This window comes from Nematolebias whitei, chromosome 3 (assembly GCF_014905685.2).
Source record: "Nematolebias whitei isolate Nwh7 chromosome 3, NemWhi1, whole genome shotgun sequence".
Taxonomy (NCBI): Eukaryota; Metazoa; Chordata; class Actinopteri; order Cyprinodontiformes; family Rivulidae; genus Nematolebias; species Nematolebias whitei.
The window spans coordinates 46067023-46080214 of NC_056500.1; the positions used below are offsets into that span (position 1 = coordinate 46067023).

A 13192-nucleotide genomic window follows, 5' to 3' on the forward strand; every position below is an offset into this window, starting at 1 on the left:
GAGGTTGTTTCTATAGTAATGGGGTTGTTTCTACAGTAACGAGGTTGTTTCTACAGTAACGAGGTTGTTTCTACAGGAACGAGGTTGTTTCTATAGTAGTGAGGTTGTTTTTACAGTAACAATGTTTCTACAATAATGCGGTTGTTTCTACAGTAGTGAGGTTGTTTCTACAATAATAAGGTTGTTTCTACAGTTACAACATTGTTTCTACAGTAACAAGGTTGTTTCTGTAGTAACAGGGTTGTTTTTACAGTATTGAGGTTGTTTCTATAGTAGTGAGGTTGTTTTTACAGTAACAATGTTTCTACAATAACTCGGTTGTTTCTACAGTAGCGCGGTTGTTTCTACACTAACAAGGTTGTTTCTACAGTAGCGCGGTTGTTTCTACACTAACAAGGTTGTTTCTACAGTAGTGAGGTTGTTTCTACAATAATAAGGTTGTTTCTACAGTTACGACATTGTTTCTACAGTAACGAGGTTGTTTCTGTAGTAGTGAGGTTGTTTTTACAGTAACAATGTTGTTTCTACAATAACAAGGTTGTTTCTACACTAACAAGGTTGTTTCTACAGTAGCTTTGACATGGACTGGATGGCTCACTTATAAGTTGGGTGTTGCTGTCTAATATAATTATATACAGTTGTAAAAATGATGGGAAAGATGTACCTAAAAGAACAATTTGGACATTTTAAAATGAGGTTGGAATTGTAATGAAAATACTTAGTTGTACGGTATAGACATTTTAAAAGAACTGCAGTGACATTTTATAAATCAATTTTAATCTTACCCTGAAATGTAACAGAAGCAGAAAGGGCTGTTTTTATTCCAGATAGATTAACGTGTCTTAAAGAAACAAAGCTTTACTCAGTTTTGTATTTCCAGCCCCTGCTCACAGAGGTATAGATACAGAGCTAAAAAAGAATAAGCACTGCGTGCTTTTGCATCCGTCCGTCTGTGCATGTTGTGAGCATCATAACTTTAAGAATGAGGGAGGTGCTACTGTCCATTTAGGTGTGCAGCTACATTTAGGCTGAGAAAAGTTCCTTTCAGAAATTGGGTTAGCGTGTGAAAATCTAACATGGCCACCACCATATATGTATACAGTATATACTGAGCTGGGTAGCTTGAAAAATAAACATGGCAACTTCCATTTTGGTGTGTGGCTGCATTTAGGAGTAAGAAAGGTCACTATCAAAAATTGGGTTGCCATGTCTTAATCCAAGATGGCCACCGTCACATATGTGTATGTAAACCAACCACCCAAGTCATTTGAGAAAACTGTAGTTTTTAGTTTTTATTTTTCTTTAAAGTGTAGCTTGTCAAATGATTGGGGTGGCCAAACATTACTCTGTAGTGGCCAAGGCCACCACTGGCCACCCCCTAGGTCCTTCACTGCACCTGGTTGTGGATAAAAGTATTTCCTCCACTCTGCGCTGCCTCAGACAAGTAAAATAAACATACCTCTGTTCTCCACAGTGGAGCTTCTCCCCACTTTAATATTGCACCAAAAACATGAAGGATTATTTGTATTCCCCGTTCAATTCCAGTCCATAAAAACCTGAAAATCTCATTTTGAAAACTACAAAAATTAATTTTCCAAATCCCTCAGCGACTAGGAACATGGGCGTCCCGCTTATATTATTCCTTTATGGGAGAAATCATGTTAACGGTTCAATTAAAGAATATAACGCTGGTATTATAAATGTGTGTTGTGACCGAATTTGATGACCAAGCTTGAAGTTCCAAACAGGAAGTGAGTGCAGTTTATTTTAATGAAACGCAGCTCTGAAATAAAAATCTCAAGCTTCACAAAGATGTCATTTGGAATAGTGTTGTTTGTTTAATGCGGCTTAGATGCATGAAAGTTTGACTTTAAATACATGCGGTCATATTTATAAAATATGATCCCAGGACCTTTCAGGTTCATAACAAGCTTGACAATCTCTGAGGTTTCATAATACCTTTGTGATTGTGTTCCCTCCTGTGACTGGATCAGAGCGATGAGAGCGATGAATTATTAGGACCTGATGCGTTCCATTTGGTTAGGAGATGTCAGCGGCTGACTCGAGCTCTCAGGTTCTCCAGATGGGAACACTGAAGTATGTGCAGTATTTAAACGCCACACTTAAAATGGCATCCTGTCATGGTGGCACGCTCCCATAAAACATGAAGAAAACTCGCTGCTCTTGGAACAGTCCTCAGAAACCACAGTGCAGAGTTTAAAGATCATGTCAGAGCCACGCTGAGGTTGTTTTTAAAGCTGGTTTGCAAAGAACATGTAGGCCCAGAAATCTAAACCTGAGGCTGCCATATTTATACCTGCAGCAGTTTCAAACACCGTCATGACTTACTTTGATCATCACTAAGACGAGCATCATTCTTCATTTGAAATAAAAGTCCTACCATCACATGGAGGAATGCATTTCACCCTCTACCTTCCGTGCCTGCTGAAAGTGAAGTGCACGTTAGAGGAAAAGAAGTTAGTTTTTTAGGGTTTGCAACTCAGTGCAGTGATAAGAGACAGCACCATCTAGTGGCGATGGTGCTGTACTACAGCATAGAACAATTCAGCTTCTTTTTATTGTCCCCTGAACGAAAGAGGGAACTGGGAATAACCTCCAGTCATCTGCTTATGTTGACTTGAAAAATAAGTGAGGTACCAACTTCCATTCTGACGTGTGGCTGAATCTAGGTGTAAGAAACTCTCCTTTTGAAAACTGGGTTGCCAGGTAGAAATCCAAGATGGACACCACCATATATGTATTTTTGTAAACTGACCACCCCTATCATTTGAGGAAACTATTCTTTCAGGTTTTTATATTGTTTAAAAGTATTTTTATTCAATTAATTGGGGTGGGTGAAGATTAATCTATGGTGGTCAAGGCCACCATTGGCCACCCCTTGGCTCCTCCACTCCACCTGATGGTGGATAAAATTGCTCCCTCTGCTCGCCAGTATCCATCACTCCACGCTGCCTCAGACAAGAAAAGACTAACCTCTCTCTGTTCTCCACAGTGTCGCTCCTGCCCACTTGAACGTCCTGCACCAGAAACATTTAGGTTTTCACTATTCAAAACTCCTCGCAGCTGGGGGACGTTGGTGTGCAACTTGTTTATTTTTATTCTTGTTCAGCTGACCTTCTCCACATGCTCTCATGATCTCCTTAATGTTAACTCAGTGATCGACATCAAGCTGGACAAGCCGCAGGAGCCCCAGACCACCGAGGGCGGCTGCTCCTGTTAATGGCCGCCGCCTGCCCGGGGACCCTTCATGCACACATCACATGCTCGTTACGTTGCTTACTGTTGGTTTAACCTGCTGTTGACTTCCTGGTTCCCTCACCCAACTCATTGGTTGGAGTTAGCAATATGTGAAAGCTGCCCCCAAAATATAAAAACTTCTACAGCTTCTTAGAGAGAACCACTAACAGAAACATATCTCATCTGATTATACATGTTTATTTGTGCACAAAGCTTCATTTGTTCTTTTCTTCAGAAAAATCCTCTGAAAATATGTTTTTTTAAGGACACGAACAAGACATCTGACTTCACCAGATTAGATCAAATTATCACAGCGTTCCTGCCTGTAGCTCAGCTGCCATCCTTCCATTTGTGTTCCAGATGTTGCAGGGCTGACAGCTGTAATGCATGCCTGTTGTACAGCGTGGTCTACCTGTGTACACCTGTTAGAAAACATACATGTTATCTCACACCAGTGATTGATGCACGGGCCACAGTTTGTCTTTTAAACTGGACTTGTATTCTTCAGGACATCTGTTTGTGTGTAAACTTGTGCTCTCTGTAGAGACTGCGTTCACGCAGAGTTACCCTCACAGCTTTTTAATTTATTTTATTTTGGAGTTTGTCCAAGTGTACCGCTGCTGTGTGTGATCAATCTGAGTTTAATGAGCTGCACATGCAGCGAGCAGAGACGACCCTGTGTTTGTGTCCCAGAGAAACATGACCATGCTTCTCTGACTGACGAGCTTCGGACTGATGCCTAAAGAGATGTTCCACACATTTCAAAAAGAGGTCACATGTACAAGTATGAGCCAGTTAATATCTGAACCTGTAGGTCGCTCTTTGAACAACCTCAGTTTGGAGAAACTGTTTAATTGTGACAGGACTGACGAGCTAACTGCTGGTCTGAACCAGTACCAAAGTCCTAAAATAACTCCAGTGTTTAAATGTTAATAGAAGTTCTTACAGATTACACTGCCACCAGTTCCTCAATACACAGTTATTTACATCTGCATGGCTATCTAGAACAGGTTAGATAGTAACTGTTCATGACGTCTACACAAAATCCCACTTCAAAATGTCTGAACTATCCCTTTACCCTTGTAAAGTAGTTTTGTTTTGCCTAAAGACTAATTTGCACATGTATGTAGGACTTCCAGGTCCTGATGGAGATGAGAGAAGCTTCATTCTTCTTGTACAGTCGCTGAAATCAAACACGAGTCTGATTGTTGTAGAAACTGTCACACAACTGGTTTCCAGTTTCCGTTTGTACGTTTTTATTTGATTTGGTTTGTCCGACTACTGACGGTGACACTCTGGATTGTTGCTTTTTGTTCCCACGTCCGAGTCAGGACTCGTGCCGTGTTGATGGTGATGTTAGGAGCTCTACTTTGAGACGTATTTGCTGCACTTAGAGTGTGTTCTAGATTTAGAGTGAACATGAAAGTAAAAAAAAAGCAAAAAGTTTAATCTGCAGAAACTCTGGAGTGCTGTGTCTTAGAAGTTGTAGGAAATGATGACACGTTTGACGAGCTCTTCTGTGAAACACTTTCCAACCTGAAGAAGATGAACAGGTGGGGGATCCTCACAGGACCGACCGGTGAAGCTCGGTTCTCTCATAGGATGGAAACAAACCGAAAATGTTAATGCTGCTCCGTCCGGTCAGAACCACAACATCCTGCTCTCGTCACACGTCCTGTAAGAACAAAATAAAATGTTTATTCACCGTCATTAATGCTCACAGTGTGAAAGAATCCACCTCATGACCCTGATGACCTTCCATTAAAGTGGACCAAGTGATGCGACTGTGTGTGTGTGCGTGTGTTTACAGTCACCACTCGGTGCAGCAGACCCTTCATTCACTCTGTACAGAGCTCGAGCATGTCTCTCCAAATGATTAATAAAGATGTTATTACCAAAATAATGCATGAACATTTTTTTAACAAGTTTTGTATTGGAAGAAAAACCACAAATTGTTTTTATCTGTCATTTATAAGCAGTTCTGCTGTTTTCTTTCCACTTTGGCTCAGTTTATTTATTTATTTTACTTTGCTGATGACTTCATTGATTTGTTGTAAAGTTGTATACTTTAGGGCTGTTGCTTAAAATAAAAACCTAAAAAGATCAAATGTTGATAAAAGACGCGCCATGACCTGAAACTGTATTTGGCACGTAGTCAGTCGTGTGGAGGATTAAACAAGCGTCTACATGCAGGGTCATGTTGTTTAATTGATGACTAAATAAATAAATATATCAAAAGACTGTTTTGGCTAGATATGAATTAACTGGCAAATAAGGGCCTCAGGCTGAAAATCGCTTGTTGTTGATTATCCACAACAAACGCGTTCATTTAGTGACATTTTCTTTGTTTAATGATCCTCCTGAAGGTCACAGTAAATCAGATGTAAAGCCTAATGTTAGTTCTGAGTTTTGAAGAAGTCAAATGTGAAAACAGCTGTATGTGTGTTGGCCACTTTGAACTACTGTGAAAAAGTTAGTCAATATCTTACCTGTTGTAGATAGCTCTTTGAATGGGCTCAGTTTGGAAACGGTTTAATTTTCTTCAGTGACGAGATAACAGTCAAGACTAAAGTGGTTGCTGCTGTTAAATCAAAAGCTATTTTATTAACCATTGCACCACCATGGTTCTGTACAGACGCAGGTGTATCAACCCAGCAACGTTCAGAGCTTTGACAATCTCAAGGCGGATCTCGTTCACTGTCGAGTTGTTGAAGTCAGTGACGTCAGTCCTGGTGACGGACGGACACATCCCAAAGTCCTCAAACACAAGAGAAGGTCCTCGATGGGTTCATTCTGATGAAATCACTGGTTGAGGTCAACAGCACCCCACCTCCATTAAACAGTGATGGTAATGTGCGTCGACCCTGCAGCCCCCACCTCAGCTGCCTGATGGTTTGTCAAAAGTCTTCGTGGAGACAGTCAAGAGTCTATTCAAGACCTCCTCAAACTCCTCCCACATCCGAGCCTTGGTCTCAGCAACAGCCTGGGTTTCAGCACATTTGACCCACCGAACTCTTTCAGCTCGATGTCTCCTTCACCCAGAGTGTTCACCACCAGGTTCGAGGGTATCCACCACAAGAGGAACCACCAACCTGCAGCCACAGCTCAGAGCAGCTCAGCAGAAGATGAATTTGAACATGTCCCACTCAGACTCAATGTCCCTCACCTCTGCTTGTTCCCAGCAAACCTTCATGCTTAGGTCTAAATGGACTGTACTTATGCAGCACCTTTCTATCTTATTTCAAAATACTCAAAGCTCTTTACTACAATCTGTGCATCATTTACCCATTCATACAGCACTCTACTAGATCTATACAAAGATAATTGAACAAATCATTCTAAAGAGACTAATAAGAGCTTTAGATCACATTCTTACACCGATGGGACAAACATCAGAGGCAATGAGGGGTTCAGTGTCTTGCCCAGGGACACTTCAGCATGTGACTGCTGGTGGAATTGAACTCCCAACTCTCGCGTTGGAGGACGACTGCTCTAACCACTCAGCCACAGCTGCCCTACACTGGGTCTATTGAGCAACTTCCCCCACCATCTGCTCCAACTCAGCACCAGGTGTGATCAGCTGACAGCTCAGCTCTCTCTCCACCTGAGTGTCCACAGATCAGATGACACTCCTACATGATCCATCAGTGATCTACAGACCAGGATGTCCTGGTGCCACGTGCACTTTCGGACACACATGTTCAAATATCAAGACTCAAGGAGACTTTGCTGCATCACATGTGGTACACGAGGTGGAACAACATTGTTCTCAAGGTCCCAGTTACACCCAAAAATAGCAATACTGTATACACCAAAGTTCATGCTCAATAATCCAGGTAAAAATCCAACATTGTTCAGTCAGGTCATCTGGATGGTTTCTTTTTTCTTTTTTTTGCTGAGACGTTTCGTCCTTCATCCAAAGGACTTCTTCAATCTGAGGAGACACCAAACAAACTGGTTTTCACAAACTCCAGAGTGGAAAAAAAGAGTTTGCTGGTGCAAAGATGTCCTCCGGGGCCCGTCCTCTCCCCCGTCAACTCCTCTGACACGGTCATGCCAAAGCGGATCAAAACACCAAAGTTCATGCTCAGCATCTCAGCAAAAATAAAGAAACCATCCAGATGACCTGAGTGAACGTTGATGGATTTTTACCTGGATTATTGAGCATGAACTTTGATGTTTTGAACCACTTTGGTAAGTCATCATATATACTGTATATAAATAAGTTAATAACATTAATTATCTGACTGCTTTGAGTTTAACTTCATCACAGACTCTCATCCTGAACAAGCACGAAGGAAACAGTGGATGTGGAACAAAGTGTGAATAAATTGTGTATCAAAGCCCTTTATTTTTATTTTTATTGATTTATTGAGAGTTTATGTGCTATGTGTGGATATAGTTCAGATTCTTGACTTTATGGATTTTTTTTTCACATTTTCTAATTATTTCCCACTCATCAGTCCTACAAACACATGCTAGTCATCCAATGTATTTTTATTATTCATTTAAACCCTTCCCACCTCTGTGACACCTCTAATCGTCTGTTTATCACCACATTCCTTCTGTTTAATGACAAATATGTCGAGTATGTCAGGAGTTACGATGCTTCCACAGGAATGAGCCGTTGCTTTACGTAAACAAGTCTGTGGAAACAAACTTGCACCACGTTGTTGCTCACATCTACCGTCGGCTGATTACCGCCTCTTATTATGTCTGAGCAAACAAAACCAAAGCTGTTACAAAATCTACTTGCAGCACATTTTTAGGGAGCTGGATTGCAATAAATATGAATCCACACCATTTCTCTGTCAGCTTTATTTATAAAGGATGCAGACAGAAATTTTAGAGAAAAGCAGGACGTTTGGCTGTTTCACTTCCTCAGATATCCAGACTGTTTAAATGTATTTAACACTATTACAAATGTCTCCCGCCTGCCGCCGTCATGCTGGGAGATGCTTCCTCCTTTAATCCCAGTGAGCAGAGAGGAGAGGATCACAAGACAGGAAGTACGTTGCATAACTGAAACTGGTTCTTTGGTGTTTTCACAACTGCTGCTTCCCTCCAGGTAAAGAGCCTCGGTATCTCTACTCCAGATTTTCTGCTGTGTTTGCACCTCCAGTCCACACTGAAGCTGAGCTTTTTAACAACACTGTCTTGTGGTTCCATGTGGAGAGAAGAGCTCTGCAGAAATAACTTCCCGTTATTAGACCTCGTCTGTGTTTTAGAGACCAGAACAACTACAGAGCTGATTTAAACGGTTCTGTCGGAGGCGAGACATATTATGATATAGTTTCCTTCCATCCGTAAACTTTCTCTTTTCTGACAATGTTCAGTCAGGTCATCTGGACAGTTTCTTTTTTTGTTGAGAGACGTGTCGCCCTCCAAGGGCTTCATCAGTCTGAGGTCACAAACAGTTTTCCCCACCAAGTAGTACACAGTGGCCCAACCAGTTTGCTGGTGATACGATGGTTTCTGGGGCCGTCCTCTCCCCCGTCGACTCCTCCCAGGCAACACAGCCAATGTGGTTCAAGACATCAAAGTTCATGCTCAATAATCCGTATAAAGAAATCCAACAATGTGGGAAAACAGTTTGTTTGTGACTCCTCGGACTGACGAAGTCCTTTGGATGGAGGGTGAAACGTCTCTCAACAAAAAAATGAAACTGTCCAGATGACCTGACTGAATATTGTTGGATTTTTTTTTACCTGAATTATTGAGCATGAACTTTGATTTCTCTTGTCTGAGTATCACTTTCACTTTTCATCAGCAAGCTCCAAGGTCACAAATCAAGGTCAAAGGCTATACAATGTCATTGCCCATCTGGGCCATAACTTCTGATCTGATCAAGATCATTTGATACAATCTGAATTTGTACCACCACTAGAGCAAGTCACATAATGTTTTTATCACTCTGTATTTTAGGTCAAAGTAACAAATCAAGATCAAAGTTTAAACAAGGTCTCTGCTTGTCTGGGCCGTTATTGCTGTATAATAGTTTGTCAATGGCACAGTGTGGCGTTTGTTTTTTCTTTTCTGTCTCTCTATCCTGATCCTGCCTGTCACACTTTGATCATGAGCTGTGATGGATAACAACTGAGAGGAAGCTGTGAAGAGTACAAAAACAAAGTTATGGAAAAGGACTGTCCACCTGTTGTCTGGTCTAAATGCTGCTGAGACGAGCGGCTTGCTGCCATCTTCAAGTGGCTAAATCTCACAAATCTTCCCAATATACCTGCTAACATAATCAAGTACGACACATACAGCCAGGTCAAAGTTTACTTGAAGTGTTTGTGTGAGCTGCATTATAATTTTGAAGGCTGGAGCTGTTTAAAGATGGCAGAGATTTCTTTGTGGATCCATGCGAGCGAGCTAACAATGAGCCCGCTTTCAAACCAACTCCAAATCTATTCTTAGCAACTCCTGCGAACACTTGTACCTAAACCTTCACACCAGTGTCAGTTTACCATTGTATTGATGTTTCTGCAGAAACTGTATGAATTCCTGCAGGAAGCGACCCCAGCTGAACAGGAACTGCTGTAACATTTGAGACTGAAGCTGCTTTAGACTGCAGCAATCCACTTTGGCTCCAGGTGCATTCTATGAATGAACTCACTGGACCTTTCAAAATAAAACTCCATTTCTCCCATTTAAGGTCGCTCAAAGAGCTATCTACAGCAGGTAAGATATTTTATTGCCCATAGCTGTTACACTTGAAAAAATACTTGTAAATGTAGGTTTTCCTGGTTGTCACACGTCTTATGGAGTGTGTGAAGGTAAAAACAGCACGAGTGTGTCTTTTCAGGTTTCGGCTGCAGCAGCTTGTTGATCACCAAACCAGTGTGACGACTAACGGACTTCTCTCTGCTCCCAGATGACGCTGACTTAATTTGACTGAGACACCTCACGTTCATGCCCGGGCATGGCGTTGAACAGATTTAATTCTTTAGTCTCACAGAGGCGCACATGTTGGCTGAAGCAGACAGAACTCATTTCCATGAACGTGATGATCCAGTTTTCTGACATGTCCCGATGTGGAATATTTACCAGATGCTCCATGAATGGAGATTATAATCCACTTTCATGGCTGAGTGAGGCTTTTGTGTCGCGCTCACAGATGTATCCTTCATATGAAATGTAGAAATCCCTCTGCTGGCTTCACTTTTTAAAAATAACTCACGCACCATCAACGATGTGGGCTATAAAGAAGTTTTATAATGATTTTAACTGGCTGCCATCTTCTTGATATGAGAGGTCATATCAGCGAGAACAATAAATCAAAGTTGAAAATGTCTGTGAACTGGCATAAATAAATAAGTTAAGGAGTGGTAACAGGAGACCATCTGGTGTAAGGGGGTCCTGGGGTGTTAGCCCCACTGAGACCGCTGAACTAAATCCCACAACACCAGCTGGAAGAATTAATCCTAGAATAAATAACGGGGACACCTTTAGCTGAGAACAAAACATTGTCTTGACAGGAACATGAATGGCTCCTCGGTCCGACTCGAGGCTGATCTGAGTTGTTCGTCAGAGAATCCTGAGAGCTGCAGCGTCTCCTCCTCGTTTTTTAAACCGTCTCATCGGCCGAGAGTCGGCGCCAAGATTTCATCTCCCTGCAAAAATCAGATCAATAGAAAATCAGACGGGACGTTATGTCAGATCTGGTTCAAATCAAAACCACACAGTCCAGGAAAATAAACAGTGCATTTCCTGTAAATAAGTCTTCTTTTTTGTTCATCTAATCGTGTTTTCCTGGACTGAAGCAGACCCTTCACAGCCCTCCATGCTCGTTTCTTGTTACTTTGGCCTAAAAATGTTCACGTGACGGCTCAACTTACACATTACTGCCGGGGATGATCCGGTCCTGCTGCGGCTTCGTCAGACTGAACTTCCTGAAGAAGGCTGGCAGCTTGAGGCGGGCGGCGGCAGGCCTCGCTGAAACGCTGAAACATGAAGAAGACGGTGAGGCTTCAGAGCTGAGGTGCTAATGAGAAGTTTGTGGGCAAAGCCGCCGCCTGACACTGATGTGCAACTTCTTTGGTATGTTCGCTATTTCAAGTTTAACATCAGTCCTACAAAAGGCTCTGTTTACATTTTATTTAATAAAAGTTTGTTCCTCACATCATCAGGGTACTTTGTTACTTCTTTGTTTTAGAAAGAAAAAAAAAAGCTCCCCTATTAATGTTAATGTTGCCTGTCTACACAAACACAACAATACTAGAAAGTCTTAATTCCAGGAGACAAAAATAAACATTTTGTGTGTGTGACTGCGTTTTAATTTTTAATTTTAAGAACCCACCACTCTGCCTGGAATGAGGGCTGCTGTTTTATCTCCGTCCTCTCTCCATCCTCCTCCTCTGCGTGCTCCTCCTCTGGTATCTTCTCCCACAGCTTGTCGTTGACCCACAGGGCCTCCTGGAGCCCGAGGCCTCGGCCTATGCAGGTGACCCGTCGGCACAGAGGGCAGGGCACGGTGACGAGACCGCCCCTGACCTGGGATATGGTCTTCAGGCAGGGCTCACAGAAGGTGTGCAGGCAGTGAAGCACCCTGGGGATCCTGTCCGTGCGGGAATATGGCAAGAGGCAGACGCTGCACTCTCCATCCTCACACAGGACCATCCTCGAACTGGACTGGTGGACCACAGATAGAAACAACACCCCCTCTTCCAGCAATTAATCCCTCAGGATGATTTGAGTCGTAATTAAAGTCTACAAATCAAGAGTGAAGAGGCTCCCAAAGAGTTGTCAGAGCTGAGGTCCAGTAATCCCACGTCGAGCTTCCCTTTGAATCAAAACGTACAACACGTCAGTAAGAGTGGACCAAGATTCTGTTTTTACTCACCGAGTCTAAAATTACACTTCAATCATTAATTACTAGAAAATAAAACAACTAGAGATGAAAATGTGTAGCTTGAATACACACAATAAAACATGATACAGACACAAAAGAGCAAACTTTAAAATAATAAAACAAATACTCACATGAGAGCCTGTTTGTGGCTGAGCAGTTCGGCTCTGCTGCGTGAATGGTGCGGGACAGGCTCGTGTGCCGCCTGTTGGGACTGTCTGTTGCGTTGGTGGGGGCGGAACAGGAACGGTTCTTTCTCCTCCTCACACCCCCGGGCCCTCCCCACAACAGCTGGGGGAGCAGAGCAGGCTTTGTTCAGCGTCTGAGCGACGGGCAGGTGGAGGGGGGAGGCAAGGGGGGAGACAACCAGTTACAAGAAATAAAAGAAGCTGAGGGCTTTGGAACATGTTGACCATAATGTAAAAACGAAATTAATATATTCAATTTCAACAGACAAATATAAACAAAAGTTGGGCTCGTCCGGGATTTGAACCCGGGACCTCTCGCACCCAAAGCGAGAATCATACCCCTAGACCAACGAGCCATGTACATGAAGAAACCCTTCTGATGTTTTATATTTATACCAGTCATGTTCAGGTTTTTCTAGGTTTTATTATTGCTCGTATCACGGTACATGCGGCGGAACGAAATTATGTACACAGGATCCCAGTTACATCCAACAATAATAAAAATATGAAGTGTAAAAATAAACAGTATACTGGGAAATACTAAACACTAATAGTGCAAAACAGCAGCACGAACATGAGTCTGTGTGAGTACAAACAAATACAGCAGCATGAAATAATCAGCAGCATGAGATCAGCAGCATGGATAATCAGCAGCACATATCACCAATCAAGTGGCATTACAGTGATTTCTTCTTCTATTCACAGTGATAATCCTGCGGGAACATCTTCAGGATAGAAGCTGCGGAGCATTAAGTGTAGAACCACTAGACTGAGGAACTGCTTCATGAACAGCTTCATGAACTGCTTCATGAACTGCTTCATGAACTGCTTCATGAACTGCTTCATGAACAGCTTCATGAACTGCTTCATGAACTGCTTCATGAACTGCTTAATGAAC

General features: G+C 42.3%; 2 protein-coding genes and 1 non-coding gene across 4 annotated transcripts in view; 1 reads left to right on the forward strand and 2 right to left on the reverse strand.

Moving 5' to 3' along the window:
- The window catches only part of rab6ba (RAB6B, member RAS oncogene family a), an 84724-nt gene extending 81446 nt beyond the window's left edge, over positions 1-3278 (forward strand). For both annotated transcript variants that reach the window (XM_037675014.1, XM_037675015.1), the window contains exon 8: positions 3177-3278. In XM_037675014.1, the coding sequence (XP_037530942.1) occupies positions 3177-3241 (65 nt within the window). In that variant the 3' untranslated portion in view covers positions 3242-3278. The remainder of the gene's footprint in view (positions 1-3176) is intronic.
- A 7137-nt stretch (positions 3279-10415) lies between these two features.
- Positions 10416-12289, reverse strand: im:7152348 (uncharacterized protein LOC559250 homolog). The gene is made up of 4 exons (XM_037675016.1): positions 12241-12289; positions 11558-12040; positions 11097-11201; positions 10416-10871 (listed from the first exon to the last, which is right to left on the reverse strand). The coding sequence occupies exons 2-4, from the start codon at positions 11875-11877 to the stop codon at positions 10826-10828; spliced, it is 471 nt and encodes a 156-aa protein (XP_037530944.1). The 5' UTR covers positions 11878-12040; positions 12241-12289; the 3' UTR covers positions 10416-10825.
- A 289-nt stretch (positions 12290-12578) lies between these two features.
- On the reverse strand, positions 12579-12650 carry trnap-ugg. Its single transcript has one exon. It is a non-coding gene; the product is annotated as a tRNA-Pro (tRNA).
- Between the last annotated feature and the right edge of the window lie 542 nt (positions 12651-13192).

Coding starts and splice junctions, on each gene's coding strand:
- im:7152348 (XM_037675016.1), bottom strand. CDS start 11,877: ATGGTCCTGTGTGAGGATGGAGAGTGCAGCGTCTGCCTCTTGCCATAT. Junction 11,202..11,557: donor CCCTCATTCCAGGCAGAGTG/GTGGGTTCTTAA, acceptor TTCATGTTTCAG/CGTTTCAGCGAGGCCTGCCG. Junction 10,872..11,096: donor ATCATCCCCGGCAGTAATGT/GTAAGTTGAGCC, acceptor TGATTTTTGCAG/GGAGATGAAATCTTGGCGCC.